The 27851-nt window shown below is 46.4% G+C and overlaps 10 protein-coding genes across 10 annotated transcripts; 5 read left to right on the top strand and 5 right to left on the bottom strand.

Moving 5' to 3' along the window:
* Positions 1 to 374: 374 nt before the first annotated feature.
* On the top strand, positions 375 to 2819 carry cat1 (catalase catB; the record flags this gene model as incomplete). Its single annotated transcript, XM_040792213.1, has 6 exons — positions 375 to 668; positions 726 to 951; positions 999 to 1414; positions 1462 to 1626; positions 1674 to 1848; positions 1903 to 2819. The coding sequence occupies 6 exons, from the start codon at positions 375 to 377 to the stop codon at positions 2817 to 2819; spliced, it is 2193 nt and encodes a 730-aa protein (XP_040649269.1).
* A 286-nt stretch (positions 2820 to 3105) lies between these two features.
* Positions 3106 to 6467, bottom strand: treA (alpha,alpha-trehalase treA; the record flags this gene model as incomplete). The annotated part of the gene is made up of 4 exons (XM_040792212.1): positions 3106 to 4299; positions 4352 to 4639; positions 4690 to 6399; positions 6456 to 6467. 4 exons carry the CDS (start codon positions 6465 to 6467, stop codon positions 3106 to 3108), a joined length of 3204 nt encoding a protein of 1067 aa, XP_040649268.1.
* A 1122-nt stretch (positions 6468 to 7589) lies between these two features.
* On the bottom strand, positions 7590 to 8697 carry PGRI_044980 (non-structural maintenance of chromosomes element 1 family protein; the record flags this gene model as incomplete). Its single annotated transcript, XM_040792211.1, has 3 exons — positions 7590 to 7847; positions 7903 to 8519; positions 8586 to 8697. 3 exons carry the CDS (start codon positions 8695 to 8697, stop codon positions 7590 to 7592), a joined length of 987 nt encoding a protein of 328 aa, XP_040649267.1.
* Positions 8698 to 10769: 2072 nt separating this feature from the next.
* PGRI_044970 (zinc finger CCCH domain-containing protein) lies at positions 10770 to 11461 on the bottom strand (the record flags this gene model as incomplete). Its single annotated transcript, XM_040792210.1, has 3 exons — positions 10770 to 10944; positions 11020 to 11098; positions 11161 to 11461. The coding sequence occupies 3 exons, from the start codon at positions 11459 to 11461 to the stop codon at positions 10770 to 10772; spliced, it is 555 nt and encodes a 184-aa protein (XP_040649266.1).
* A 1723-nt stretch (positions 11462 to 13184) lies between these two features.
* Positions 13185 to 14545, bottom strand: PGRI_044960 (NAD(P)/FAD-dependent oxidoreductase; the record flags this gene model as incomplete). Its single annotated transcript, XM_040792209.1, has 2 exons — positions 13185 to 14034; positions 14085 to 14545. The coding sequence occupies 2 exons, from the start codon at positions 14543 to 14545 to the stop codon at positions 13185 to 13187; spliced, it is 1311 nt and encodes a 436-aa protein (XP_040649265.1).
* Positions 14546 to 15522: 977 nt separating this feature from the next.
* Positions 15523 to 16431, top strand: PGRI_044950 (SDR family oxidoreductase; the record flags this gene model as incomplete). Its single annotated transcript, XM_040792208.1, has 4 exons — positions 15523 to 15562; positions 15615 to 15928; positions 15975 to 16345; positions 16395 to 16431. The coding sequence occupies 4 exons, from the start codon at positions 15523 to 15525 to the stop codon at positions 16429 to 16431; spliced, it is 762 nt and encodes a 253-aa protein (XP_040649264.1).
* Positions 16432 to 17287: 856 nt separating this feature from the next.
* nctB (negative cofactor 2 transcription regulator complex subunit NCB2) lies at positions 17288 to 17969 on the top strand (the record flags this gene model as incomplete). The annotated part of the gene is made up of 4 exons (XM_040792207.1): positions 17288 to 17309; positions 17366 to 17392; positions 17522 to 17781; positions 17850 to 17969. 4 exons carry the CDS (start codon positions 17288 to 17290, stop codon positions 17967 to 17969), a joined length of 429 nt encoding a protein of 142 aa, XP_040649263.1.
* A 768-nt stretch (positions 17970 to 18737) lies between these two features.
* PGRI_044930 (uncharacterized protein) lies at positions 18738 to 20810 on the top strand (the record flags this gene model as incomplete). The annotated part of the gene is made up of 3 exons (XM_040792206.1): positions 18738 to 18767; positions 18819 to 20190; positions 20245 to 20810. The coding sequence occupies 3 exons, from the start codon at positions 18738 to 18740 to the stop codon at positions 20808 to 20810; spliced, it is 1968 nt and encodes a 655-aa protein (XP_040649262.1).
* A 501-nt stretch (positions 20811 to 21311) lies between these two features.
* Positions 21312 to 22470, top strand: PGRI_044920 (putative C2H2 finger domain protein (Kin17); the record flags this gene model as incomplete). The annotated part of the gene is made up of 4 exons (XM_040792205.1): positions 21312 to 21462; positions 21518 to 21675; positions 21732 to 21753; positions 21812 to 22470. 4 exons carry the CDS (start codon positions 21312 to 21314, stop codon positions 22468 to 22470), a joined length of 990 nt encoding a protein of 329 aa, XP_040649261.1.
* A 2617-nt stretch (positions 22471 to 25087) lies between these two features.
* PGRI_044910 (SMP-30/gluconolactonase/LRE family protein) lies at positions 25088 to 26711 on the bottom strand (the record flags this gene model as incomplete). Its single annotated transcript, XM_040792204.1, has 8 exons — positions 25088 to 25305; positions 25359 to 25438; positions 25507 to 25603; positions 25663 to 25872; positions 25925 to 26032; positions 26084 to 26277; positions 26342 to 26496; positions 26550 to 26711. The coding sequence occupies 8 exons, from the start codon at positions 26709 to 26711 to the stop codon at positions 25088 to 25090; spliced, it is 1224 nt and encodes a 407-aa protein (XP_040649260.1).
* Positions 26712 to 27851: the final 1140 nt, after the last annotated feature.

Here is a 27851-nt window from a genome sequence, read left to right as displayed (position 1 = left end):
CATCTTTTACTCTATCTAGTACATTGATGCCTATACATATTCCCATTAAGGCGAGCTAACGGTTTCGGAGTAAGAATATGTCTCTCTTCTCCAACACGCTCTCTCCATATGGAAGACTGGCGATCAACTCGCCCCACTATATGTGCAAGTGATACAAATCTCATCACACTGGTCTCGGCCGTTGTGCTGAAATAATCAAGTTGCTGACCTGTGGACCCCTGATAGTGCCTGGATTATCTTATGGAGCTCCCCATTAGCTACGCATAGAAAGTTTTAATTTCCTGTATAAAGTCCCGCCTCGGACCTTTTTAGTCTTTCTTTTGAAGTTTGAACCTTTGGCAACTTCGGGTCTTTCTATAGTTATTTTAACTACAATGCACGTAATTGCCCTAGTTACGAGCCTTGTGGGCATTGCCAATGCTGCCTGTCCTTATATGACTGGCGAGGCTGGCAATCCTCATATCGAGCGTCGAGCTGACGGAGATGCTGCTGCCAACACGGAAGAATTTCTCTCCCAGTTCTACCTCAAGGACCAAGATGTCTATCTGACCTCAGACGTCGGTGGACCGATTGAGGATCAAAACAGTCTCAGCGCAGGAGAGCGTGGAGCTACCCTACTGGAGGATTTCATTTTCCGTCAGAAGATTCAACGCTTCGATCATGAACGAGTAAGTTTTCCCCTATTCTATCTCAAGTTTCAAAGGCTCATAGATGTATTTTTTAAGGTACCGGAACGCGCCGTTCACGCTCGAGGTGCTGGCGCCCACGGAACATTCACTTCATATGGCGATTGGTCCAACATAACTGCTGCATCTTTCCTTTCCGCCAAAGGCAAACAAACTCCAATGTTCACGCGCTTTTCGACCGTTGCTGGTAGTCGCGGAAGCGCCGATACCGCGCGTGATGTTCACGGCTTTGCGACTCGCTTCTATACCGATGAAGGAAACTTCGGTATGACAGATCAGTTTTGACAAAGGATATGACTAACTTGGAGATAGATATTGTTGGAAATAACGTCCCTGTTTTCTTCATTCAGGATGCCATCTTGTTCCCGGATCTCATTCACGCCGTCAAGCCCCGTGGTGACAATGAGATCCCCCAGGCTGCTAGCGCGCATGACTCGGCTTGGGACTTCTTCAGTCAGCAGCCTAGCACACTTCATACTCTTCTTTGGGCAATGGCTGGCCATGGTATTCCTCGGTCATTCCGTCATGTTGATGGATTTGGTGTGCACACCTTCCGTCTGGTTACTGACGATGGAAAGACCAAGCTTGTCAAGTTCCACTGGAAGGGATTGCAAGGCAAGGCTAGCTTTGTGTGGGAGGAAGCTCAGCAGACCGCTGGTAAAAATGCGGACTTCATGCGTCAGGATCTTTTCGAATCCATTGAGGCTGGACGTTTCCCCGAATGGGAGGTAAGTAATAACCTCAACAGATTCATCACAATTACTAATTTGTTTAGCTTGGTGTTCAAATCATGGAGGAAGAGGATCAACTTCGATTTGGATTTGATCTTTTGGATCCTACCAAGATTGTCCCCGAGGAACTTGTTCCTGTTACGAAGCTGGGCAAGATGCAATTGAACCGGAACCCTAGGAACTACTTCGCTGAAACCGAGCAAGTCATGGTATGTCTCAACCTATTATCACCAACGAGTAATATTAATTTATTCAGTTTCAACCGGGTCATATTGTCCGCGGGGTTGACTTCACTGAGGATCCCCTCCTCCAGGGCCGTCTCTTCTCCTATCTAGACACCCAACTCAACCGTCACGGTGGTCCCAACTTCGAACAGCTCCCTATCAACCGTCCCCGCGCACCAATTCACAACAACAACCGCGATGGAGCAGGTATTTGCCCCAAATCCCAGCCCCATTCACAAATCTCCTTTCTAACAAACCCAGGCCAAATGTTCATTCCCCTAAACCCAAATGCCTACTCCCCCAACACGGAAAACAAAGGCTCCCCAAAACAAGCCAACCAAACCGTTGGTAAGGGCTTCTTCACAGCCCCAGATCGCTCAACAAGCGGCAAACTCCAACGCACCCTCAGCACAACCTTCGAAGACGCCTGGTCTCAGCCACGACTATTCTGGAACTCACTCGTAGCCGCTGAGCAGCAATTCATCGTCGACGCAATGCGATTCGAGACCTCCAACGTGAAGAGCAGCGTCGTCCGCAACAACGTAATCATCCAACTCAACCGCATTAGCAACGATCTCGCCACGCGTGTCGCAAAGGCCATTGGCATCAACGCACCAAAGCCAGACGACTCTTACTACCACGACAACAAGACCGCGCACATCGGTGCATTCGGACAGAAACTCACCAAGTTGGATGGTTTGAAGGTTGGACTTCTTGCATCTGTGGACAACCCTGCATCTATTGCACAGGGCGCGAAGTTGCAGTCTGCTCTTTCTGACGCGGGTGTTGATGTCGTTGTTGTTGCGGAGAGGTTCGCAGATAAGGTTGATCAGACTTATTCTGCGTCTGACGCGGTGCAGTTTGATGCTGTTGTTATCGCCGATGGTGCGGAGGGTCTGTTTGGATCCAAGTCTTTCACTAGCTTGCCTACCAAGGGTTCCGGTGCCTCAACTCTGTATCCCGCTGGTCGGCCTTTGGATATTCTGCTCGATGCTTTCCGGTTCGGAAAGACTGTTGGTGCACTAGGCAAGGGCTCTGAAGCTCTGAAGTCTGGGCTCATTTCTTCAGACCGTGAGGGTGTGTATACTGCTGGCAGCCCTGAGGATGCCTTTATCAAGGATATTAAGGATGGACTTCGGACATTCAAGTTCTTGGATCGGTTTGCCATTGATGAGTAAGGCAGTTTGCCATTGATGAGTAGGGGATGTCGGTTATGACTGTATGTATTGGATATATCAAATTTAAATAGGTGCGATTCTGTTCAACTTGTCTCGATTCGCAACTAGAGTTCACACTTTGGAGTACATATTATATCTAGCTTTCTGCTTAATAAATTTGTATTGTGAGTGAAGTGCCGACAGAGCACCAATCAGAAATGAAGACTATTTACAAGAGAGTCTCTTGGCTGAATTCACTGGGAAACCCCCAGGTGAACTACAGGGTAATCAGCCTCTAGAACAGAAACTATCCACGCCGACGCATAAAGACATCTGTATCCGATAGCACCGCTGCTGCACGCATGCTAATCTTCTTATTGGCAGATCTGCGGCCTGAGGGTGTGCGTGTCTTTTCTTGCCCGAGAATAGCCCACTCAGCAACAGTCGCGCCGGTTCCATTTTTGGCCTCCACATCAACAGGATCAAGCGCTTGGTTCCCCACGATCAGCAGAGATGCATAGCGCGCGGCTGGCACAGGTGATGATAAAGTCACATTTGTCGTGTTTCCGGTAGGGATGGCAATGATGTCAAGATTTGTGGTCTCATGATCGTATGGATTCGATTGGATGATGTTTGTCATGCTGTGGACAACTTTGTAGTCCGAGCTTGGGGCGGACAGCGCCATTGCAGGATCTTCCAATGTCTTATTGTGGAAGATCACTGTGGCATTGACTGGCGGCGCATGCGCCCAATCGAAGTAGAAGCCTGATACCATAGCGCCGGCCTCATGTTCGAGGGAGACTGTCACAGAGTTGACCTCGGCCGCAAGTGAGGGCTGCCATTTTGTCGACGCTGCACCATCTACTGCGGAAATGGGGAATTGTCCAGGTTCGAATGCATCTGAAGAAGAAACAGCCTGGCATTGTACGAGATTGCCTGCCACAGTGTTTTTTGAACCAATCTGTCGGTTAGGAATCACAACGGAACCCTTGACAGGGAGATAATAAACGGTGGTATCGTCTTCTGGGCCAGAGTGAATGGTGATTGTTTTGTTGGCAAATCGCTGGTCGGCAGTCTCCAGCTGGACGGTCTCTGTAGCATGGCTGATGGTTGTGTGTGTGTAGTTTGACCACGCCGAGATGGGCCATCCCCGCCAGTAGAAGGTACGATACTTCAGGTATGGAATCTGCGGAGGCAAATTTGGATCCACATGAAGGATTTCATCTGGTACCAGCCGCAGTCCAAGATACCCATATATGGCAACCTGGTTGGAGCCGCCATGGCCAGTCAAGAATGGATACGCCGGGTGCGTGCCTCCATTAATGGTAGCGTTATCCACCATCTGCTCGGACAGTTGGAAGAATGGCGCACGGGTATAAGGCTTATAGGAGTACTGCCCATATGTGTATGCTGAGCATCCAGAAGGCGACACTTCGTTTGCGACGACGGAAAAGATAGCCCATGTCATCGCAGGGCCATCAGGAGATTGTTTGCCTGCGTACTAGATTTAGTTAGTTTTGACATTTTTCTTTTGCTGACAGTCAAATACTCACATAGTCCAGATCATTCAGCGAATTCTGGCTGGTGTAGTTGGCAGTGTACCCCAGGGGATAGGTGACCATAACCACATCAGCTTGCTTGACCACAGCGCTTCCATTCATGGTAGTGAACTCAAGTGTGACCTCGTTTTCACGAAGAACCAAGACATTGTCTGCCATCTGTTCCCAGGTAGCATTTTCTTCGAGTCCAAATTGCTGACGGAAGACATTGGCATATCGGAGGGTCTCCGCCATGAGGGGCATTGTATAGCCACCCGCATCAACGTGGTTGGCATATTCATCCTGCTTTATGTTAGTTTTTTATGCTGAGAGAAATGGGGCGCCAAACTTACAGGGTCAGTCATGTTGGTTAACGCCCAATAAGACCCGTTTCGAACAAGCAGGTCCGCATAGAGCGTAGCCGCTGAATCGTAGATCGGGAAATGTTCTTCTTTGAATAGTTTTGTATTGCCACTTGTAACCCATTGGTTAACCAAGGATATTCCGATGTCTCCGTTCAGGTGATACTGGTAGTCCCAGCAAGCACCAGTAGCTGTGCAGTTGCCAAAACGGCCACTGGTCCAAGGGAAAATTGCAGCTGACGGACTGAAATGTGTCTGATTCTTAGAGCCAGAGAAAGCAGTCTTGATATTCTCTTGTGCTTGGGCGTACTTGGCCACACGGAAATTGGTGAAGCGCTCGGAAGCCTCTGGGTGAGAGGCAACAAGACCAGGTTGCATCCATACATCTGAATCCCAGAAGACTTGGCCACCATAGGAGTCAGAGGTCAAACCACCCACTGAAATACTGTCCACATTTACTGGTGCTCCAGCAGCTTCCTTGACTCCATTCTTGCCAACAGTATTCTGCAGCAAGTAGTAAGTGTTGGCCACGGAGATTACAGCGGAATCAATGATATGGCTATCTGCAGGCAATGTCCCATTGGGGAACGCGTAGTGATCGACCGACGCTTCGGGCATAACATTCTCCCACTCGACGATGTGGGTTCGAAGAGACTTAGTGTAGCCATTTCTCATCGCAGCGGAGGCAGCGTCCTTCGCCGTTTGTTTTGGATCAGCAAAGGCATCGGTAGAAGCAGCTCCGACATATTTGATGACGCGAACTGCCTGGCCAGGCTTGAACTTCACATCCACAGCTTGGGCGATAGAGGATCTGTTGGAGTGAACATATGGCTTGTCGGATACAATCTTGCGCGAGGAAAGATCCACATTTGGTGAACCAGTGAGGTTTGCGTAGACATAAGCTGTGACGTTGGCAATCCCATTCGGTCGCACTGCTGAGAAGATTGCACCATTGTCTTCACCAGTCTCCACAAAGTCGGTGCGCACTGCACAAGCTCCATCGATGACATTCACGATGGTCGCATCCGACCCCATGGTCGGGATAATCTCCATTTCGACCACAGCCTGATTAACGTACAGCTTGTGGGCGAATAGACGATAGGTAATCTGGTATGATCCCTTCTTTCCCCGGGGCGTCCACCTGTAAGACCAGACTAAGATACCTGCTTTAAAGTCGTATGTGGTTCGGAAATCGGAGATGGTCTTATTGTCGACTTTTGCATCCAAATAAGTATCATCCCCGAGATCCAAGATGATTCCAGCCCAGTGGGGAACACCACTAATCACACTGTCACCTCCATACTGGGACAACCAGGGAAAGTTGCTGCCATTTGTGGTAGGCTGTGAGTCAAAGAATCCACTGATTGTTGCAAAGGTCTGACGTCTAGAGAAAAGAGGCCAACCGTTGGTGTCATCGGGACTGTCAATCTCGAAAAAAGGACCAGCACTAGCAACATTGATTCCCAAATATCCATTCGCCACGGATCCTCGAGATTGAAAACGGCCCTGTTCCAAGTTGGTTGTGCTCAGAAGCCACTTATCTTCGTCCCAGGTCACGCCATCGAAGCCAGTCTGGTACACATTCTTGCTGAAATTTGCCGAGTTAGAGCCTGTATGTTCTCTAAGGCATCTTGTGATACGACTTTCAGGAGAGCCGCTGACAAGATTGAGAAGTAGCGGCAATAGCGCGCACGTGAAGGACTGTGAGATGTGAGACGGGCAGCCCTAGAGAGTACAAAAGGTACAAAAGTACGAACCTTGAACTGCATATCGCAGTTACACCAAGTTATCAACCAGGTCAGATCTAAGAAGTCACCTAAAATCAAGTTGAAAGAGAAGAAGCGATCAGCATTATACATAGGGAGAGGAAGAAGACCTCAGTTCTTAAGGAAAGATAGAATTTAATGGCGCTTTCCTAACTCAGCAACAAATAAGACGATCTAACAAATTCGAAAAAAAAAAAAAATCTCTTAAACCAGGAACGTGGGGAAGTCTGTTCTCGGGTTTGATTATAGGCCTTTTTTTTTGGTGGAGGTCTAACATCAGCCAAGGAGGAATGTCGTAGGAGGCTTATATACGGATGGTCCTGCAACCGGACTCGGGAAACCGGGAAATGCGGGGAGCCATAAACATCTGTGGATAATGATCCTGAATTATGTTGTATATGAAAGCGACATTGGCTATAAACACCGAAAGACTTTTAATAACCTTCACGGCCAAGACTTACCCGGATTAGGAGAATTAGGAGATCGTCAAAAAGGTGAGGGAATTTGTGGGGAAGTTGGGGACATCGGAATTCCCTCTCACATTAGTACTCCATACCCCCCTATACAATAGTATATAACACTTGTAAATATCGAAACCCATGTTATTCCTTACGGGAGAATATTAAAATAATCGGATTATTATTGCTTACTTTTTAAGAGATAAAAGGTCCAAGGTTGAAGTTGAAGTGAAGGAGATATTGTTGCCTCAGGTGTTCTATTTGTCAATACTCGGATTTCTCCATGAAATAGCTTGCATATATATCCTAAAAGATACATTTAATTATGAAAGTAGTTGGCTTCATTTCATATCTCATCTCGGATCAAGTAGCTAGTTCCCAGTACACCCTTCTCTGCACATGTTATTCAGTATGGAAATAAGATACAAAGTTAATCATTGTCAAAAAGTCAAGGAATAGGGTCGAGGCAGAGATAGGACATCGTATTGGACGTCACCTCAAGCGAGCTGATAGTAATACTCGCTCGATATTTTCCGTCATTCATTCATTCATTCTTTACTATTCACATGGGTCTGTCCATGGTGCGGACACATGCGTCATAACTAACGCTTGGTTAAACAGATTTGGCAAGGCTCAAGATGGGTCTTATCTGCCACACCAGCGATGTTCAAGTCTCTTCTTCATCATTCTCATCCTCGGAAACTTCTCCAGGCACACTAGGCGCAGCAGACGAGGACTCCCTTCGTCGTCGAACAGCGTTGCTTGGCCTCGAGTGCACAGTGAGCGCTCTCTCACCCACGAATTTATCACCGGGCCAGTCCTCTTTGCACACAGGGCATCTCTCCGCCTGTTGCATGCGGAAGAAATTGCGCGTGCAATGGTCATGGAGTCGACCTTTGCATTTATTGTTTGCACAGCGTTGCCCCTAGAATATCTCCGTCAGATCCGTTTCGTACTAATTTAAGATCAATCATACTTACCACAGTAATAATCTCTTTACAAGCAGCACAATTCTTGATCCGCTCCATGGGTCGCCCATCGAAACTCTCATCGTTATACGTCGAGACCAACCAGCCCCGTAACTCCATCAGTGCTCGTGGCGTGAGGCTAAGGTAGCCCTTCGGGCTCTTCTGCAGCCAGCCCTCTTCAATCAAGTGGATAATCATGGTTTCTGCTTGGGTCATACGCAATGATTGTACCGCTGCGGTTTGGGTCTGCGTCGAATCGTTGCTCGTGGGTTGCCGTTCGCTAGACGGGGCCTTATGGAGTTGGACAGCTTGCATTTGTGAAGCTACCATTGCTTCACATAGTCGTGTATTATTTGCCATAAACATGTAGTCAAGCAAGCGCTTGAGAAACGCGATCTCGTCCGGAGAATAAGTGGTCGCGAGCTGTGTCAAAGCATCACTCGTAGTATTTACAAGCGCATACACTCGCTTCGGCGCTGTGGCTGCGGCATCTTGCTGGGCTGGTTGTGGGATTTGTGGCATTGCGCTTCTAATTTCGAGGTCGAAAGGTGACACAGCGGTGTTGGCGGCGGAGATGAACTCAGAGAATTGGTCTTCATCAACCTCGTCAGGTTCCACTGTTCGCCCCTCTGTTCGAAAATTTCAATGTCAGCGACCACAATTCATGACAAAGGGCTTAAGCAGCAGTCAAGTACCAGATACTGTTAATATTGCAGCTAGAATGGGTTGCGCTTCTTCAAAGGTCATTGACGAGCGTGCCATGAACGCCTGGAGGAAGGCACGATTACTATTGTTGTATTCAGACATATTTTAACGATGACTTCTGGTCTGAGGGTTTCAGAGCTCGCAATATCAGTCACTTCAAGGTCCTTTGTGCCAACAGAGCACTGGCTTTGACGCGATTCAACGCGGCTCTAGATGAAAGAAAGATAAGAACGTCCGATAAGGAAGCTTAGTAAATTTGTTGATTCCTGAGGCAGAAAATTGCTACCAACCTTGGAAAACTATTCCTCGTCAAATTGGGGATAGACTTAGGGAAAAGGATCTCTAAACTCAGCTATGATGGCTTGGGCAAACAGGTATCCCGAGGTCCAGAGCTCACACATCTCAACAAGTACTTGATGCCTCGAACATCCATCCGTGAATAGTATCGTCTGGCTTAATTAGGTACATCTAGGAAGCACAGTTCAAGCATATATATACTCGGGTTAGCGAAAGCTTCTGTCATTTACATAGGACTAATAGTATGCTTATAAAAACTTGCGGTCCAATGTAGTTGAAACTACGTTCTGTACGTTCCTACCTCCACAAGACTTGAGATATATTGAATTTCCATACTCTTTTTCCAGAGTATAAGCTCCAACTATAATTAGGATGGACACGGCTCTCGCAGCTCAGACATTATGACCCTAAGTATGTTGTCAAGGCCATCTCAGCTAGTATCAACGGGAGATAGGCTAGTAGGTATCAGGATGCAGGGCGATAGTGCCCGGTGAATTAATTGTAAGAAGATCATTTTGCCAGGGATAGTAAGCACTTGGAGACTCCGACTGGCCAAAAAACGGTGTTCGGGCATTGAATTATGAATGTGATTCGTCTATGAACACAAGAAATAGCTTTGTCGAGCATCCAACCAACCAGCGCGCATTATGTTAGCTCCAAGCCACCGCAGCCCACTCCAGAAATGAAGTTGTATCATCGTTATACCTCTGAAACTTCAAGCAGAATCCTAACTACGATGACTACAGCTGTGTTTATATCATCACTTTCAGGCAACACGGTCTTTGCCTGTTCCCACACAGATTCTACCGCACCAGCATGCGCGACAACATATAGCCAGGTGACCTGACCGACTATGTGGCAATACCACAAGCTCCGTTTGAAATGTCTATACTGTGGAGACATGGGTAGAGCCTGAATATCGGACAATAACTCTAGCGGCTCAATATATCAACAAGATAGACGACGAGGTCATGAGGATGCACTCTTCACATGACGCGTCGACATCGGTGTCAAAGTCAACCCATCAAGCGACTTCCCTATGTTGGTACCCACGAATATTGCGAAACCAACCGCATCCAGCTCTGGCAGTTCCGGCTCGTTGACTTCTCCCTGTAAAATTGTGGGTGGTGCTGTTGGAGGCGTTGGTTGTAGACGCCGGTGCTGCTAGAGGTTGTGCCATCTTCCTACTCTAGAAAAGAGGGAAGTGGCACTAGCAGGATGGATTGGACGATCCAGGGAAGTCGATACCAGTCTGTTCCTAAGGACCATTCGGGTCATTCTTGTCGAGGAATGCAACAAGCTGCAGAGGTTGAGGCAAGCGACCCGGTCCACAAGATTTCAGAGACACCAAGAAGCATCCCTCACAATGCGCCGCGGGAATTTGTCTCAATGCCTTCAATGCCGAGCTACTATAGCCGGATGATGGAAAGCACCATTAAGTGTAATAACCGGTGTACCAAAAACATGTGTTGGGTTTATTTGCGTATTATGTTGTGAAGATGTTAGTAATTAATAATGAAGGAATTTGTGAATTCAGTTCTAGAGAAGTTTCAATGCTGCGCCTTTGAATCAGTTTCTTTGACCGATATCACTCAGAGTGGGTGCTGGTCAACGTACCAGATTCGGCTTCAACTAAAATACGCAGGAATTACTGAGCGAGGTTTATACATGCAGTCAAGCTGTGGATTTCATTGATCGCGCAAGTCTGATATCATAAACTGCAAATGTGAATCAACAAAGGTAAAGACCGAGACCCCACGCCCTAAATACGCCGCTGCGCAAGGAAGGTGGAATCGAATGACCGACTGATATCGCCGAACGCCAAGGGATCGAATGTATGGAAACAACAATGAGAAGATTCAAGCACAGCAGTACCACTAGTATCTCCGGCGGGCGGGTTCAGGGCTAGGGCTTCGGCTGGCACTGCGGGGATCTCTGCCACGCTCCTTCAGCCACTTCTTGGTGCTGAGTCGGAGTTCGCGGTCAAGCTCGGGAGAAGGATCTTTGCGGTGAATGAAATTGCAGAAGCCCCCTCGTACACACCCTTCACCGCTATTGAGACGACAACAGGCTTCTCGGAAATCCGTGACAGGTGATAACTCGCAATATATGGGCCGCGCTGCGTACCAACGTGAGTTCAAAGCATCACAGGCCGCCTGCGCATCTTCCTCGTATTTGAATCGGCCGTAGACGTTGCCAATGAGATCTATTGTCAGGAGACCAGATGGTTAGTAGACAGGCAGAGAGTACACTTAAAACGCCACTTACGATCATTGTTGTTGTCGCAGATGACCAACTCTTCGATCTCGCCGTACTTGCACAACTCGCACCATACGTCCTCGTAAAAGGCGTCGAAATGGTTTTGCATCTGGCTGGGGTTCATCTTGTTCTTAGGGTCGTAGGCCGGGTTCTGATACATGTTCGGCATGAGGATGGTTTGCGAGTACGAAGGCTTGACATGCTTGCGAGAGCAGCGATCACCGTGTCGGCATGCGCCAATTTTGTAGTAGAACGAACAATTGACCTTGTCCTGCTCGGTACCGAAGATGGATGCAAGGTAGTTAGCCATGGTTGCTTGCTGTCAAGCTCTGACGTTGGCTGGGAAGGATATGAGAAAGGTGAGATGAGAGCGTCAGTTCGCAGGAGAAACAGGCACAAATGAAAGGAGGGCGGAATTGCTTTGAAAGCTGGGTGATATGGGATGCCTGAAGTTTCTGGAGAGCTCAAAGTGGCGAATAATTGATGACTAAACCCAGGAAGCTGCTCGGGTCGGATTATATATCATCCGAGTTCATGGAGGACCTCGGAAGTATTTGGCGGCAATTTTGTACCCTTACAAAGTGCTGTCCAATACTTTATGAGGTCCCGATGTACATACCTACTTGTATACATGCAGCAAAACCATTCTACCTTCCTATTACATATATTTTATATTTTCACAGCTAATTATTTTAACTCCGTTAGCTATGGCACTAAGGAGCATGAAGATGTCCAAAGAAATGACGTCAAAAATGAAAAAGAAGTAGATGCTGAGGAAACATTCTACGGATGGTCTAGTAGTCTCAACGAGGTCACTACGAAGGGCTGGGGTTACTTAGGAGCCTCCAGGATTCTTGCCATGTCTTGAGCGCCTATCTGATGTTCAAGAAAGCAGCGAATGACACGCGGGAGACTAGCAGCAGTGGACAAAGCGTAGATGTAGGGAATGAAAATCACAGAGGCTGTCTTTGAAAGCAAGAAAGATGCGGATGTTGAAGAAAATAAGAGAAATGAACAATGGGAAAGCGAAATAACTGTAGAAGGATGGGCGGCGAGTTCAGGTCGTTTATTGAGAACAAGAATAGTCAGCCGCATAAAAGGCCTTGTGATGTCTTCCCAGTGGTCTTTCCAGTGGTATCTTTAGTAGTCTTCTCGGATATCATTCTGTCTTGTCGGTTGTATGGGGTCGAAGGAAAGGCGGATAAATGCTTTGGGAGTGAACTTTTCTGAGTATAACCTTTGATTAGGGTTGATTGGCGCCGTCAAATGATAGCTTTGTGGTGGATCCCAGGCCCGGGTGGTTGCAGGGTCTGACATGTTCAATAAATTTTATGTTTAGAATAGATGTGATTTAGAGGTCTATAGTTTGCTCACGCTCCTAAGGTATACAGTGCGAGCTATTTGCTATTATCGGTGGGCTTGAGGGTAATCAGATTCAATGGTAGACTTACCTTTGTGTCCGTTGAATGAGATACCAAGGACAAAGTAATGAAGTAAAGGATACTAGATAGGAGCAAATATCAGCCTAAGATAGCCTAGTCCATGAATCTTAGTAGATAGATCAAAATAAATCGACAAAGTAGACCCAACACATCTATAAGAAAAGGGAGGAAAGTAATTGAGTCTTCATAGTCATAGTACCGGACGATGTCTTTGATAGCGTGGTCGATAATGAGGTGTTCGAAACTGAAATCATAAGGCTCTGGATTTCATCTGTGGAAGCCATGTTGTCAAAGCCGATGACTTGAAAGCTCCATGATCCCCCAAAATATAGTCGAAGTCGAGTTGTCCTTCTTAAATAGTCACGAGTGTTCATATGCAGGCGCAGCTCCCATTTGACTGAAAGAGGATTCTTTGTGGTGTCGAAGAGCAGAGGCATGGGATGACTTTAATGTTAAATTCGAAAAAAGATCGAGTCTGAGCAACTCAATGTCAATCTCGAACAGTATGAAATTCGAGAAGTACGTCCACGGCTTGTTTTTCTAACCTCAAGAGAAAGTACGTCTATAGCGCTTTCCTATTTGTAAATCAACTCATAGCTTAGAACTAGGAACTTTGTCTTGAACAGCCAACCCGCTCACATCCACTGAAAGCTTTTGCTTTTTGATCATCTCAGAAACGACCTTTCCAGTTCCCAAGCACAAAGAGATTCCCCACGCACCGTGCCCAGCAGCTATGAAGACACCTCCCTTGGGGTTTGCTTTCACTCCTCCCAAAGAGTAATCTCCAACTTTTCCAATTGTGGGTACACCAGTATTTCCCACTGGTCGGAAGCACAGCCCTTCACGGATAACCTCCAAGTCATCTGTGTTGGCAATCTCCTCGGTAGCCTCATTTGCACCCTTGGGTAGATCTCCCATGAGACGAACTGCAACATCTTTGAGTTTTTGCATCTCGGAGGGATCGAAAAGCTTGCTGGTATCTGCGGAACAAGGCGGAAGTTTCATGCCGGGGTTGTTGAGACCGGCGATATAAATCTCTCCACCCTCCCTGAGGAAGATCTCGGGGCTAAACCCGCATGATGGAGGGTGTGTGGTAAATACAGCATGGCTGCTTCCACGGTAAACATTTTTCTCGTGCTCCATTGTATACCGAGGGGATCGAACGACTAGTGAATAGCCAGCCAGCGGTGATATATCAAATGATACCTGAGAGGAAGGGAATAGGTCTCTAAGAACCTGTGGGGTCCACGGTCCCATGCTCAGAACAAGGTTCGTACACGGAATGATTGACTCCTTTTTGGAGTCCAGAGACAAGATTTTAACGCCGGTAATCGTGCCATTTCCATCCTTGACCACTTCAGTGGCCTGGGCTGGGTTATGAATCTTAACGCCTCGGGAGATAGCACCGTCAATGAGGAATTGACTCAACCGCAATGGATCTCTGAACACAATCAGCAAATCATCTACAAAACACTTGAATTTGATACTCACGCTTGAGCCACAGTTTCACCCTGACTGATTTTCTCCAGTATTCCCTCTTTTTGCATAGTCAACCATTCCGGAAATTCAACCGGAGTGGTATCCTCCGATCCAGCCGCGGTTTCTGCTCTACTGGTACCCGTTCGCAGCCAATCGTCACCGCGGGGACCGCCTCGCTTTCGTTGAGCTACGGTATCCAAATTGAATGCTGTTCCTTTCATAAACCCCCACTTTTTGTCTCCGCCTTGCGCTGCGGCGAGCTCATGGTGCAAGTCGAAGGACATAGCACCAAGAGGTGCGAGAGATGGCTCGAACCAATCTCTGGCTAGGAAGCCCGCGGCATATCCCGAGGCTGCGGTGAAAAGCTCCGGGGACTGCTCAACGATGTGAATCTCGCCTTCTGGCTGGTTGGCAGATAGGTAGTACCCAATTGAGGCTCCAATTATGCCTCCTCCAAGGATAACGGTCGACATGACTGTGCAGAATTCAAGCTTATCAACGCAGATTGTCGAAATGATGTGTTGGTCGCAATTTGATTGCAGGTGGAACCGTTTCCTATATTCCTCGGCAAGCTATGATTTTCCTTTCCGGTTCCTTTGCACCGGGCCGGGGATATGTGGGATGGCTTAGCGGGGAGCAATTTCATGACTTAGCACAGTAGGATAGGAGCTGATCGCAAAAGTTGACTCTTTTAGGCGATCATTCAAGTATTTTCTATCAAAAGTGGATCTCTCGGATCGCTTTACTGAAATCGGCAATGGCTTCATCTTCCATTTAGTTTTTACTTATGATGCACTGCTTCATGATATATATATATATAGATTGTCCATCTGATAACTTGTTTCTTTCAAATATAGATTTATGCTTTTAAGGTTCAAGTCGAGTCTGAGAGTTATTGGAACCACCTAACCTATGGATGATACCTTTAATCTCGTATTTTTCTGTAAATTAATCAATGAAATTAATCAATGACTTGGACTATAGGAATATATTCCTAGTTCTATTCCATATACAGCCTACAACATAATAAAAGGCGTGACGTCTACACCTGCAGGGAGGGAAACCTTCCGAGATTAATAAGCCCCGCACTAAATCTTTCACTCTCTCTGTTTATTCTTCCTTGTCATAACCTTGGAATTGATATTCGGCAAGACATTTGATAAAACTGAAAGTAAGTTAATACCGGGCTATCCACTGTTCTCTTATTTCTGGACTGGTTTTCCAGTATTTGTTCATATCCTCCCCCGCGGTCGATCCGACACAGCTCATGTTTATGGAACTTTCAATCAATGGCATCGTCTTTTAACATAGCCATATTATTAAAACCTGCTACTAAGCATACTCATTGCTATAACATCGAACTCAGTGTCCTCTCTGGCTTTTATTTGACGCGGTGTCGCTTTTCTACTGGAAGCTTCATATCACTAACACCACTATAGTCTTCATTAAAATGGCAGCCAAAACCATTATTGTCACAGGAGCCTCAAGAGGTACCACCCCTCGAGTTTTGTGAACCAGCAGTATACTGAAATCACCCCCTAGGTATCGGTCTTGCTGTGGCCAAGTATCTGCTCACGGCACCCCAATCTCACAATGTGGTGGTGGTAGCCCGCAGCGTTGAACCCCTCCAAAAGCTCAAGGAGCAATATGGCAAACAGGTGGCAATCCTGAATGGTGACCTGGCAGACTTTTCTCTTGCCCAAAAGGCCGTCGACATAGCTATGAAGACCTTCGGTCAACTCGATGGAATGGTCCTTAACCACGGCCTGCTAGGCCAGATCGGCAAAATTGCCGACGCTGATGTGCAGCAGTGGAAGGAAGGCTTCGATGTCAACTTTATCAGCTTAGTTGCTTTCGTACGCTACCTCATCCAATCTACCCTGCACTACTAACAGAGCCTAGGCCAAAGCAGCTCTCCCGGCTCTCCGTGAGTCCAAGGGAAAGATCATCTTCACCTCTTCCGGGGCAGCAGTTACCGGTTACCGTGGTTGGGCTCTTTATGCTGCCACCAAAGCTGCGATGAACAATTTTGCTATGAGTCTGGGTGCCGAAGAACCTGACGTCACTTCCGTTTCTATCAGACCTGGGATGGTCGACACCGAAATGCAGCGCGCTCTGCGGGAGGATCATGCTACGGCATTAGACGCCGAAATGCACTCCAAGTTCACTGGAGTCCACAAGGACGGCAAACTCCTCAAGCCCGAGCAGCCCGGTCATGTCATGGCCAAGTTGGTGCTTGATGCACCGAAGGAATTCAGCGGTCGTTTCTATTCGTATGTGCTATCCCCCTCAGATTACGCAAGATATACTAATAATTGGCAGATGGAATGACAAGGAGCTCGAGGGTTTCCAAGAATAAGAATATCATTGATAGCTAGTATGTTTTTCTTCCGAGTTCATATATCTGTAATCTTTATAGCAAGTCAGTAACGATCGCCATAGAACAAGGAGTGCAAGGTTTGAGACAATGATTGTTTACAAGTCAGTCGAAAGATGAAAAGCAATACATTTTATAAGCATTAGGTGCAGCACACCTTCATGTTTAGCATGGAATGTAAGGGTATACATCATGTAATTGGAACTGAAAATATAACAAAAAAATTTCTGCGCGTACCTTTAGATACAGATGTAAAGATTCCCATCCTCCAGATCCCATTCCATGAATGTAATTCAAGCTGAGAGATATGTTCCAAGCTACAACGATATTGATTTCCTGTAAAATTCTTCAATAAAGTTAGAAACTGCTTCAAAAAGAAGTGATATGCAAATAGGTAGAATTGATGTAGATCAGATAGTCCGTTTGGCTAGGACAGGTTTGGTCACCATGAAATGTATGATAGGGGCGAACACAATAAATTCATCATGATAGAAATTGGGAAAAAGAGATTCAAGCAATAGCTTACCATTAGTGTTTGGCCTTGGAAAGAGTCAATCTCATTTGAAGGACTCTTTCCAAGGTAGTTGGAGGAGAGTGAAGACTGATGAAGAAGAAGTAAAAAAGCAGAAAAAAATTCGAAGCATTTTATGTGGATCAAAGCGGTATAATTCTGCCGGCAAGAAATTGTACTTAACTCCGTCGCGCGCCTGAGATGGGCCTTGAAACTTTGAGCCCCACGCAAAAGATCAAAGAAATTAAAGCCATCCCATTTTGCGCTTCTCTCTTGAGATTTAACACTTGCTATTCATTCACCTGTCATCATATCACCTGATCCGCTATGTCTGACCGAGAATTTAACTGTGAGTGATCTCTAGATCTTGGCCGCCTACGCGCATGCTGACCTGTACGTGAATAGCAAACGATGACCTATCGCTGCCTAAAGGTACGGTTCAATACCCTGTGAATGTGTATACATATCTCTTTGTGAGGCTCGTTGCCGCATGACGCGCATATGTACTTGTGGCTTCATCTCCGCAATTTGCTAGCATTTGCTAACGTAACTTTGTGATAGCGACGGTCCAGAAGATTATCACCGAGATTCTACCACCTAGCTCCGGCCAGACCTTTTCCAAGGATGCGCGCGACTTGCTCATGGAATGTTGTGTCGAGTTCATTACCTTGATCTCCTCCGAAGCGAACGATATCAGCGAGAAGGAGGCCAAGAAGACTATCGCTTGTGAGCATGTGGAGAAGGCATTACGGGATCTCGGGTTCAGTGATTATATCACCGATGTACTCGCTGTTGCTGAAGAACACAAACAGCAGTTGAAGGTATGATGCCATTTTATTTGGAATTATAACACCTTAAAGCGCATACTGACCTCCGATCTTCATTATAGTCACGAGAGAAGAAGCAGAGCAAGATGGAACAAAGTGGTCTGACAGAAGAGGAGCTTCTAAGGCAACAACAGGAGCTCTTCCGGTCAGCAACTGACAAATACCATGCTGTCCCAGAATAGAATCACCTAAGACTCATGCTGGTCATAGAGTGAAAAGGATGATGGCGTTTTGTGTGTTCCACCGGATATGTGGGTCTGGAGTTCTTTTTTTCTCAAATGGTTTCTGATTTTTTCCCCTTCCTCTGCTTTGGGAGGATGGGTTGTGGGCAAGATGTACTATCTAATGAAGCGAAAGCGCACAATGCATGGGTTAATTACATATGATTTGAATTTACAGTCATTGACCACTCTTTAGAAGGCCTAATGGCATACAACGTATATTTGATAAAGGGCGGCTGTATCGGCCGTTCATGATATTCGGAGGCCACAGATCTTATCCAGGCTGCTCTTATAGACAAATCATGCCCAGATGGCTATGTCGCAATGTATTGTGCAGTATCTTCAATGTTCTCTTATTGTATATGTAGTCATTGTCAAATCAATCATAGTTTCAACCTAATTTGAATAGCTATTTTCTTAATTCTCCATTCAGCATCTTGGTAGATGAATGAATAAATATTCCTGGATCAATGCATTCATGCTGTGTAAATCGAAGTTTGCTCTAGGGCTGTCACATATTTTCGCCTTAGGTTCTAAAGCTTCATAAATTTCTAAATGCTCCGCGGGCTCGGATATACTATTTCCCGGAATTATTAGCACGTGATTTTGATCAGGGCCAAAATACGCTAAACTGCAATGGGAAGAAAGCGTAACCAACGCAAATCGAGCCGTCGCGGAGCTCCGTGCAGTCATCATCCGTCGCAACGCTCTTTACAGCCAGTGATAACAATGCCTCCCTTTAAGGATGAGCATATTTTGGTACGTTTGTTTGTTTGCATTCTCTTGCTCAAAATTAACCTATTCATCTAGCTAATTGCGCCCGGTTCGCAAATGACCTTGGCGCAACTCGGCCTGCCCGAAACATTCACGCCCGCGCGATTTCGGTTCCCAACTCGCATGTTCCCTGCTGAAAAGAAGGGAGAATATGAACCCTACCGTGTTCATGAGAGACGCCAAGTTGTCAAGGTCAACAATGGCACAGATGCCCCAAAGGCCGATGTGGAAATGAAGGATGCCGAGCCCGTCGCAGCTGATGGTACCCCAGCCACAGAAACCACTGTCAAGACCGACGAAAATACCCAGAGTAATGGCGAGCCAACCAAGACTGTCGAAGAGGTCTTTTACGAGGAGGACCCAGCATCCGACGAAGGGGCAATCTATCCGATCGAGAACGGGCGCATCGTCGACTGGCCCTGTTTCTTCGCCTTGCTCACTCACATTCACAATACCTTGAGCCCACCTTTCCATACCCCTATTATGCTTGTTGGTCAGCCTGTCTGGTCCGCGCGCGATCGCGAAGCAATTACTCAATTCGTCTTTGAGAAGTTCAAGGCACCCGCCTTTAGTCTGATGGACTCTGCTCTTGCGGCTTGCTATGGCTATGGTACATCTACAGCCACTGTTGTCGATATTGGCAAGGGCAAGGTTGATGTCACTGCCGTGACCGACTTCGCAGTCAACGAACACGGCAGGGGAATCGCACTGGAGGGATGCGGTGGAGACGCTATGACCGATCGTCTTGTTGAGCTGTTAGGTCACAAGGGATTTACCAGAGAGATGTGCGAACAGCTCAAGCGAAGCAACATTACGGAGATTCTACCCGCAGGAACCCCACTGCCTGGCTCTTCTGCTACTGCGCGCCAGGGCGCCAACCCGGCTGCTGCTGCCTCGACCGGCGGATCAGATGAAAATGAGTCTGCTCCACGTGGCCCAGGAGATGGCACCCAGACAGGAATAGAGGGAGATAATGCTGAAGAAGACGAGGGTGTTCTCGATGTCGCTGCAATTGTCAGCGGCAACCCCACTGAATACCTTGCCAATGTCGAGAAGGAAAAGACAACTACCAAGAAAGGTGCTGCTGACCCCAAAGGAGCCCGTCTGCCTAACTCGAAGAAGGAGAAGGCATCTTTCCAGTTTGAGGAGTTTGTTCAGTTGGAAGAAGAGAAGGCAGCAGCCCACGGTGCTCGGCAGTATGTTCGTCATACTCGAGATATTGAAGTCAGTGTTGAGCGTTTCCTTTTAACTTCGCCGCGCTCGAAGGTCGGAAACCGCCTGACTAGCGGTATCCTCGAAGACATTGCGACCCAGATTCACCACACCATTCTTGCCGTCCCAGATGCTACAAAGCGAAGCGAGCTTTGGGACTCTTTAATTATCGTTGGATGTGGAAGCAAGGTTAAGGGTATGTTTTACCATTACTATACCTAGCTAAGGTCTTTTTATTAACATAAAACAGGCTTCACACAAGCTTTGCTAGCTGTTATCACCCAAAAGTTCATCCTTTCTCCATCCGCCACCATCTTCACATCTGAAATTCCTTCGAACTTCACCACTCCCCTTCCAACCGGCGCTAACACACCCGCTCCTATGGGTCAACCTGGCCCTATGTACCACCCTGCGGCACATGGAGTAAACCCTCTCCTTGTGGCTGCTACTCACAATAACCCCGGTATGCCCGGCACGCCCTCCATGGATCCCAGCATGGTGTCACACTACCGCTCAACCGGCCACTCCCAAACCCCAACCTCAGTCAAGACTCTGAAGGTTCCTGAGTACTTCCCAGACTTCAAGGACCAGGGTAACAGCAACGCTCCCGGCGCCAGCAGTGGCAATGCTGGGGGTAATCCAGGCGCGCCCGGCACATCTCAAGGTGGCCATGGAATGGAAGAGGCCATTTTCCTTGGTGCTCAGATGGCTGCCAAGGTTTTCTTTGTCGTTGATCAGGGTCTCAGCAAGGGCTACATGAGCCGGGTTGAGTACAATGAGAGCGGACCGTCTGCGATTCACGAATACATCCTGTAATTGCAGATCGATGATTTAATCTCATTCTGGTTTATCGGACATTCCTTCCCCCATTGAACACCTTTGCCTTGGCGAAGTTTGTTGGTTTGTTTCTGATATATCTCTTTCTTGTTTTATGCACGCTATGATCCTAGGTCGAAAAGCGATCTCGGCATGCAGGCGTAGGGATCGGGGAGTTTTCTTTTAATTTGGTCGGAATGTCAGAGTATACTTCAATGACTCTAAGTACTCAACTTCATTTCATATTCATCCATACTATATGGAGTAATCCGTAGGTAAAGCCTTAAATGAATGTACTAAGCCTCTTTTGGTTGTGTCATGTGATATGTTATGTAATATGGCTTATCGCCGTTGATCTGCGCCACTTCCAAGCTTCTCTCACAACTTTATTCGTACAATTCTCAACATACCCCATCTTTTTGATCTCTTGACTCTTCGAAGCTTTTGCCTCTCGTCGCTTTTCTCGATACTTTCTCTTGATTCCATTTAACGACATATAAAATGGGCCGCGCGGAGGCTGGCAGTACAAAAGCCATTGGCAACAAGATCAAAAGCAAAGGACTGGGTCGCCTTCGATGGTTTTGCCAGGCGTGCGAGAAACAATGTCGAGATGAAAACGGTTTCAAATGCCACACTATGACTGAGTCGCATGGTACGGAACTCCCATCCTCTATGTCCTGACCATCAGCTAACTTTGTATTAATTAGTCCGACAGATGATGATCATTGGGGAAGACCCGCGCAAACACATCAGAGAATTCAGTCGCGAATTTGAGCGAACTTTCCTCGATACCCTCAGAACCACGCATGGAACAAAACCTATCAATGTCAATCATTTCTATAATCAGATTGTGGCCGATAAGCAGGTATGTCCTTGGTATTCTACTATTTTCTGCTGATTCTGGCTAACTATTCTTTATAGCACATTCACATGAACAGCACAGGTATGTTCCTACGGAAAGGAGGAGCAGAGTTGAGGACGAATGCTAACTTTGAGGGCAGAATGGAAAAGTTTATCACAGTTTGCAGCCTATTTAGGCCGAGAGGGAAAATGTCGAGTCGAGGAAACTGAGAAGGGCTTGGTTATAGCGTGGATTGATAACAGCCCCGAAACACTTCGCCGCCGGGAGGCTATCTTAAAGAAAGAACGCCAGGAGAAGGGAGACGAAGAACGAGAACAACGCTTGATTCAGGATCAGATTAAGCGAGCCCAGCAAGCGGCGATGGCGAACGCTACGCCCGACACAGACATAGACCCCGAAGCAAGATTGTTGCAGAGGAAGGAAGGAGAAAAGATAACGCTGAATCTTGGACTTGGCTCGAAGAAGACAGATACAAAGCCTGCCTCGCCTCCTACGACAACAACAGCAAAGGTATCGCTGGAAGATACAGATGCACCAGCCGGAAGCGCTGACTCTCCCGCTCCGTCTGCGGCTCCCGCGCCGGTCAAGATTTCGATGTCAATGGGCGCACAGAAGCCGAAGAACGTGTTTGCTATGGCTAAGAAGAATCCTTTAGCCGGGAAGAAGGGTTCTGTTTTCACGGCTCCGAAGAAGATGACTGAACAGGAGAGAATTATGAGGGAGGAGATGGAAGCAATGGAGCGAAAGCGATCTCGTCCGGACTCTGGTTTCACGAACAAGCGACCAAAGATCACTTAAAGTGTCTTATCTTACAAAAATACATACCCAATTACCTAGCCTCTGCGACTATCATCTTTTACAACACCTTATGGGTTGGTCAGCTTTGGACCGGGTCCGTCGTTTCTTCAAACTCGCTTTATCTTGCAACTGTAATTAAACGTATAGATGGGGGGTAACTGCTGTATCGTATGTGATATGTGGACTTTCATGAAGTGTTCACAACGTCCATAATTGTACACAACATATAACCATACTATAGACTCTAGCCACCGAAATATACATCCACAACATATCCCCCGAACCCTTTCCAAGTCAAGTCAAGTTTAAAATTGATTAAAAATTAATGATTTAAAACTACCTAGATATTTATGACATACATCTAACTGAATAAAAGAAAGGAATAAATATTAATATGTACTAACTGACATCGGCTGCATTTACCATAACTACCCGCATTAACGGCAAAGGATGTTACATATTCGCAAACTTGGCCGAGTGGGTCTAAGGCGCCAGGTTCGTCTTACTTTAACCAAAAGTAATTTTGAATTGAATACTAACATTTCATTAAAGACTTAAGATATTTCTCATGAGTTCTGGTCACGAAAGTGGCGTGGGTTCGAACCCCACAGTTTGCAATCTTTTTTTCCCTTTCCCATATATTTTTTTGATATCACGAATATCATTAAATCACATATAACTTTTATAATTTGTGCTTATATCCTATGGGGGATCAATAGGGCACAAATAAAGTTGATATCAATATGATCAAGCACCTAGTGCCCAGAACCTCAGAAAAGGACCTTGGGATCTGGAAGCACCTCCTATTCGATTTAGAAACAGGAAGCATTAAGGTCGGATTTAAATCTCCATGGAGCAACTTTGGCCGAGTTGGTTAAGGCGCCAGACTCAAGAGTTTTCCCTCTTTCACTAATTTATGTGTGAGCATTCTGGTCACGAAAGTGGCGTGGGTTCGAATCCCACAGGTTGCACATCCTTTTTTTATTTTTATTTTGTACTTTCTATATTACTGCGTATGCTCTTTTTACCTCTATTGTTGAAGTCCAGGCCACAGAGCTGTTCAATAGTTTGGGTACACAGCTAGACAATTAATAAAATGATTGCCGATTATCATAGTGTTTCATGGTGATCTTGGAGCTTGTACCTTGTAAGGTCAAATGAACCAATTTCTCCATAGGGTATATGAATGGCTCATGATGTTGCTTCTGATATACATACATATAGATAGAGTACTCCTTTTGCGCAGATTACGGAGTACAAATTACACAGTTATACGAGAGATATGTCGATCACATCCAATTAAGGCCATAAAGACTCAGCTAAATAGAAAATGGCCCCCAACTCTCTAATTCATTTGTATGCGCTAGTAAGTCTTACTCATATTCGATGGCTATTCCGATCGAAAAGGTATAAGACAAGAGTCTAATGTAAGCACCCTCCCTTGGCCCCCAGTTTCCTTCCAATAACCTTACTTTGACACTCTCTAATTCTTCTATTTAATTTGTATATGTGAACCCGATGTCAGATATGTTGAGTAGCCCATATGGGCTCTCCGTCCGCAGAAATGGCTCCTGTCTCAGCACAGAAGAGGATTGCGGTCAAACTTGGGCACCCTTCCACGCCTGTTGCCCTCACGGCACAAAATGCCCATCTGGCCAAGAAAATGTAAAATGTTGCCCATCAGACGCCGACTGCTCCGAATTGGTTGATAACACACATTGTGCAAACAACACGGCAAATGTCTACAAGGCCAGTGGTTGGTTTTGCTGCGCTGATGGAGAATCGGCTTTCCAGAAAAAGAACGGATATGTCGGCTGCACCGACGATATATCCACTTTGGATAGTAGTTTGAGTCTGTTGAAAATCCGGTACTCTGGTATGTAATGCTTTGGTGGCCTGAATTTGTATTACAAAGTCATCGATGTTGATCTAACATTTTAATCCCCCATCGACAGCCACTACCTCAACGCCCACACCATTATCGACAATATCCAGTGCAACGCCCAGCATCACGACCACTACTAGTACTACAGGATCCCCCCTTTCTCCCACAGAAACTGCCACTGCAGGTGCACCAGAGAATTCATCGTCCAATACTGGGGCTATTGCCGGCGGCGTTGTCGGCGGAGTAGCTGGGTTGGCCATCCTGGTTGGTCTACTCTGGTTCATACTCCGTCGTCGAAACCGGGCAAAGAGCTTAGAACCACCTACGGACCCAAGCCCTCTAATGTCCAGTGCTCCCCCATCGAGTGTTCCTGGATCGAGCGTTCCCGGCTCGAGTGTTCCCGTGTCAAGTGTCTCTGGGTCGAATATCGTCGAGTACTACAATAAAGGCCCCGATGGCCCACAAGAGCTGGCTGGTCGAGACGAAAATATGGTCCATGAGTTGCCATCGCAGACATATCGATGACGGCGTGCATGGTGTCTAGGCGGAGTAAATACCCGAGAGGAAGTCCTATACTCTCTCACTTCTTTGATGATATAAGTATGTAATATAACGAACAATTTTTGACTCTGTGGCGCATGTCACGACGTGAGTCCGCTTCTGCGATATCACCCAGCATTGATGTATGTCGAGGAAAATACCCGAATATAACAAAAACCGGTTCACTGGTTCTCACATCTCACTGTCAACATAACTTCCGGCCGCGGCCAACGTGGCGTAGTAAAGGTCTGTCTCGGCGCAGATAACCATTCTGCCTTTTCCAGCGAAGTTGAAATTCGCCGTACCAGATCCAAGATAGATCTTGCCGATGAGCTTGCCAGATGGGTTCCAGACATGGACACCGTCGCCACAGCCAGCGTATACGTTACCCCATGAATCACAGTGAATACCTTTTCAAAACATTAGTTCCAACAGAATGTTGATTACAGCTTGCTTGACTTACCATCAGGTGCACCAGAGTGAACAAAGGCAAAGGTCTTCCGATTCTCGAAGGTACCGTCAGCTTTCACATCAAATCGGTAGCTGTGATATGTAAGTGAGTAATTAGATCGAGGTCAAAAAAGGGGAACATTTGAAATGCCAGTACATACACAGAAGCAGGACGGGTGAAGTCAAGACCGAAAAAGCCACTATCGATTCCGGTATCGGCGATATATGCGTACTTGCCATCCGGAGAGAAAGTGATTCCTGCTACAATGTCAGTTGCACTGTCTTTCTTGAGTGTGTACACATTTTTGATTCCATACCGTTAGGGTGATCAAATCCATCCGCGACAACTGTCACGGCACCTGTATCGGGGTTGAGCCGGTAAACTTGATCCTGTAGACCGGGTGCAGGACGGAAGTCCTGTACATAGCCATAGATCGTGTCTGTAAAGTAGATATCTTTGTTTCCCGGGTGGATAGCTACATCGTTTAGGGAATTGAATTGTCGGCCGAAGTAGTTATTCAGGATAACTATAGATCACCTTGTTAGCCCGCGAAATGCAAAGAACGAGTGTGTACTAACTTGTAGTGTTGAATGGACTTTTCGGGTTCATGACCCACAAAGCAGGTGGTTCATTGTCCCCTTGGCCCTCCCCGGTGAATATGATCTGTCCCCGGTAATTGGTAGCTCCTGGGGCACTGTCAGTTGTCTTTAACGTGTAAAAAGGAGCTAAGTTCCTACCATTCGGATTGAGAACCATTGGCGACGAGGGAACGGTGATTACATCAACAAGACCTACGGCATCCGACTTGTGGGAGACAGCAGCAGCGTCCGCAAGGGAAATCTTCTCAATGATAGCCGACTTTTCTAGACCGGTGCTGGCGTCCTTAGCACCTGCATTTTGGACAAAGAACACCTCGTCTGTTTCCTTAGACCTAAAGGCTAAATTAGACCCTATGTATCCTCGACTTGTATTGAATTTGCGTGTTGGTTACCTACCATACAACCGCCTCATGAAATAAAGGGTCTTTTGGGGAGTGTGCGATCCTGGTTAAAGTTGGAGCTTCTCCAATGATCTTCAGAAATTCCTTATCGTATACATGGAAAGGTTGCCGGGCTAGACTCTCTCCTGTTGACCCTGGGGGAACAAATAGCTATGCATTGATCAGTAGGATGTGCTATAGACTGTAAATAAGGAGTCACATACACTCTTTGCATTAAATTTGCTTGAGGGCTGAGTCGTGTCTAGGACATTGAAGGCTTTTTGGTCGATCAACTGCGCTTGAGCAGGAAGATTGCTAGAGTTGACTGGGGCTAGGAGAGACCCTAAAAGTAGTAGAGTAGCTAAAGAGGAAAGTTGAGAAGTCATATTTGAGATAGTGCTAGGTAGTACTCCGTCGAATGATAAACAAAAGGAAATATCGGGAATTTATATCAGGGGGCTGGGGGAAGAGTGGGGGATAGACCGCCAAAAGATAACACAATTTATCCGGAGAATATTATTCTCGGAGTTAGCCCGATCTAACAATAATTCCCTACATCATTGCTTCTTTCTACATATTCTAATCTGAATTATCATGCAATCAAATTAATATGGACTAGATAAAATGCTAACCTGAGGCCAAAATATTTACCGTGATATTTACTCCGTAAACCATTTCGACATTCTTTCTTCCTTGCTCACCTATATTTCTTCGCAGTCCTCCTTGGTGCTTCACTATGAGGCAATTTTATATCTAGCGTAGCTAGAGCTAAATTTCACTTGAAATTATGAACCAAAACGACAAGCTGCTTGCATTAGAGCATTGCGCCGCATCTCAGTTACTACCTGGACATTTCCATATCATCCGTCCCGATTCGGGTGATACATAAAATACTATGTAGGGTCTTACTTGACAAGGACCGGGATTTTCAATAAGATAACGTGTGTAGTTATGTTCAGTCATTTCCCTATGGGAATTAGACAGGTTGACCTGAAGACACTTGACTTATCAGAAATTCTAGCTTTGTGTTTCCTCAACATTTATCACATCCCTGGAGCTGCTTTATCCTTCTGCATTATAGTTGGATAGCCGGGAGCCTGGATATTCCAAGGTTGTTTGGTTGGCCTTATATCATGGTGTCGACACCTGACGTCAGATAAAGGCCTGCTAAAACAGGTGTAAAAGCGCTGAACTTGACAATAATTCTATCTTGGGTTTGTAGAATAGAACACATGATATATATTATTCTCATTTTAGGGTAGATGTTAGGTAGAATGCAGCACCACCTGAGCACGTAGTAAAATGCACTGTGTTATTGCGATGAGACTGAATTTCTGGAAGTAAAGAAAGCCCCTTCAAAAAGTTAACTTTTCAATAAGCATCGCAAAGCCTAGCCAACTAGGCCTTTTACATGTCTAGACTTGTCTTTGTCTTAAGAACCCACAATTTTGGCCAAGTCTCACAATGCTGATCACTTTATGGGGTCTTTGTCTTGCGTAGCGTCTAACTTTATTTCTCGACCGTTT

This window comes from Penicillium griseofulvum (genome assembly GCF_001561935.1).
Source record: "Penicillium griseofulvum strain PG3 chromosome Unknown contig_90, whole genome shotgun sequence".
Classification (NCBI taxonomy): Eukaryota; Fungi; Ascomycota; class Eurotiomycetes; order Eurotiales; family Aspergillaceae; genus Penicillium; species Penicillium griseofulvum.
Note: the sequence above shows the minus strand (reverse complement) of the source record. Positions and strands in the feature narration are given on the sequence as shown.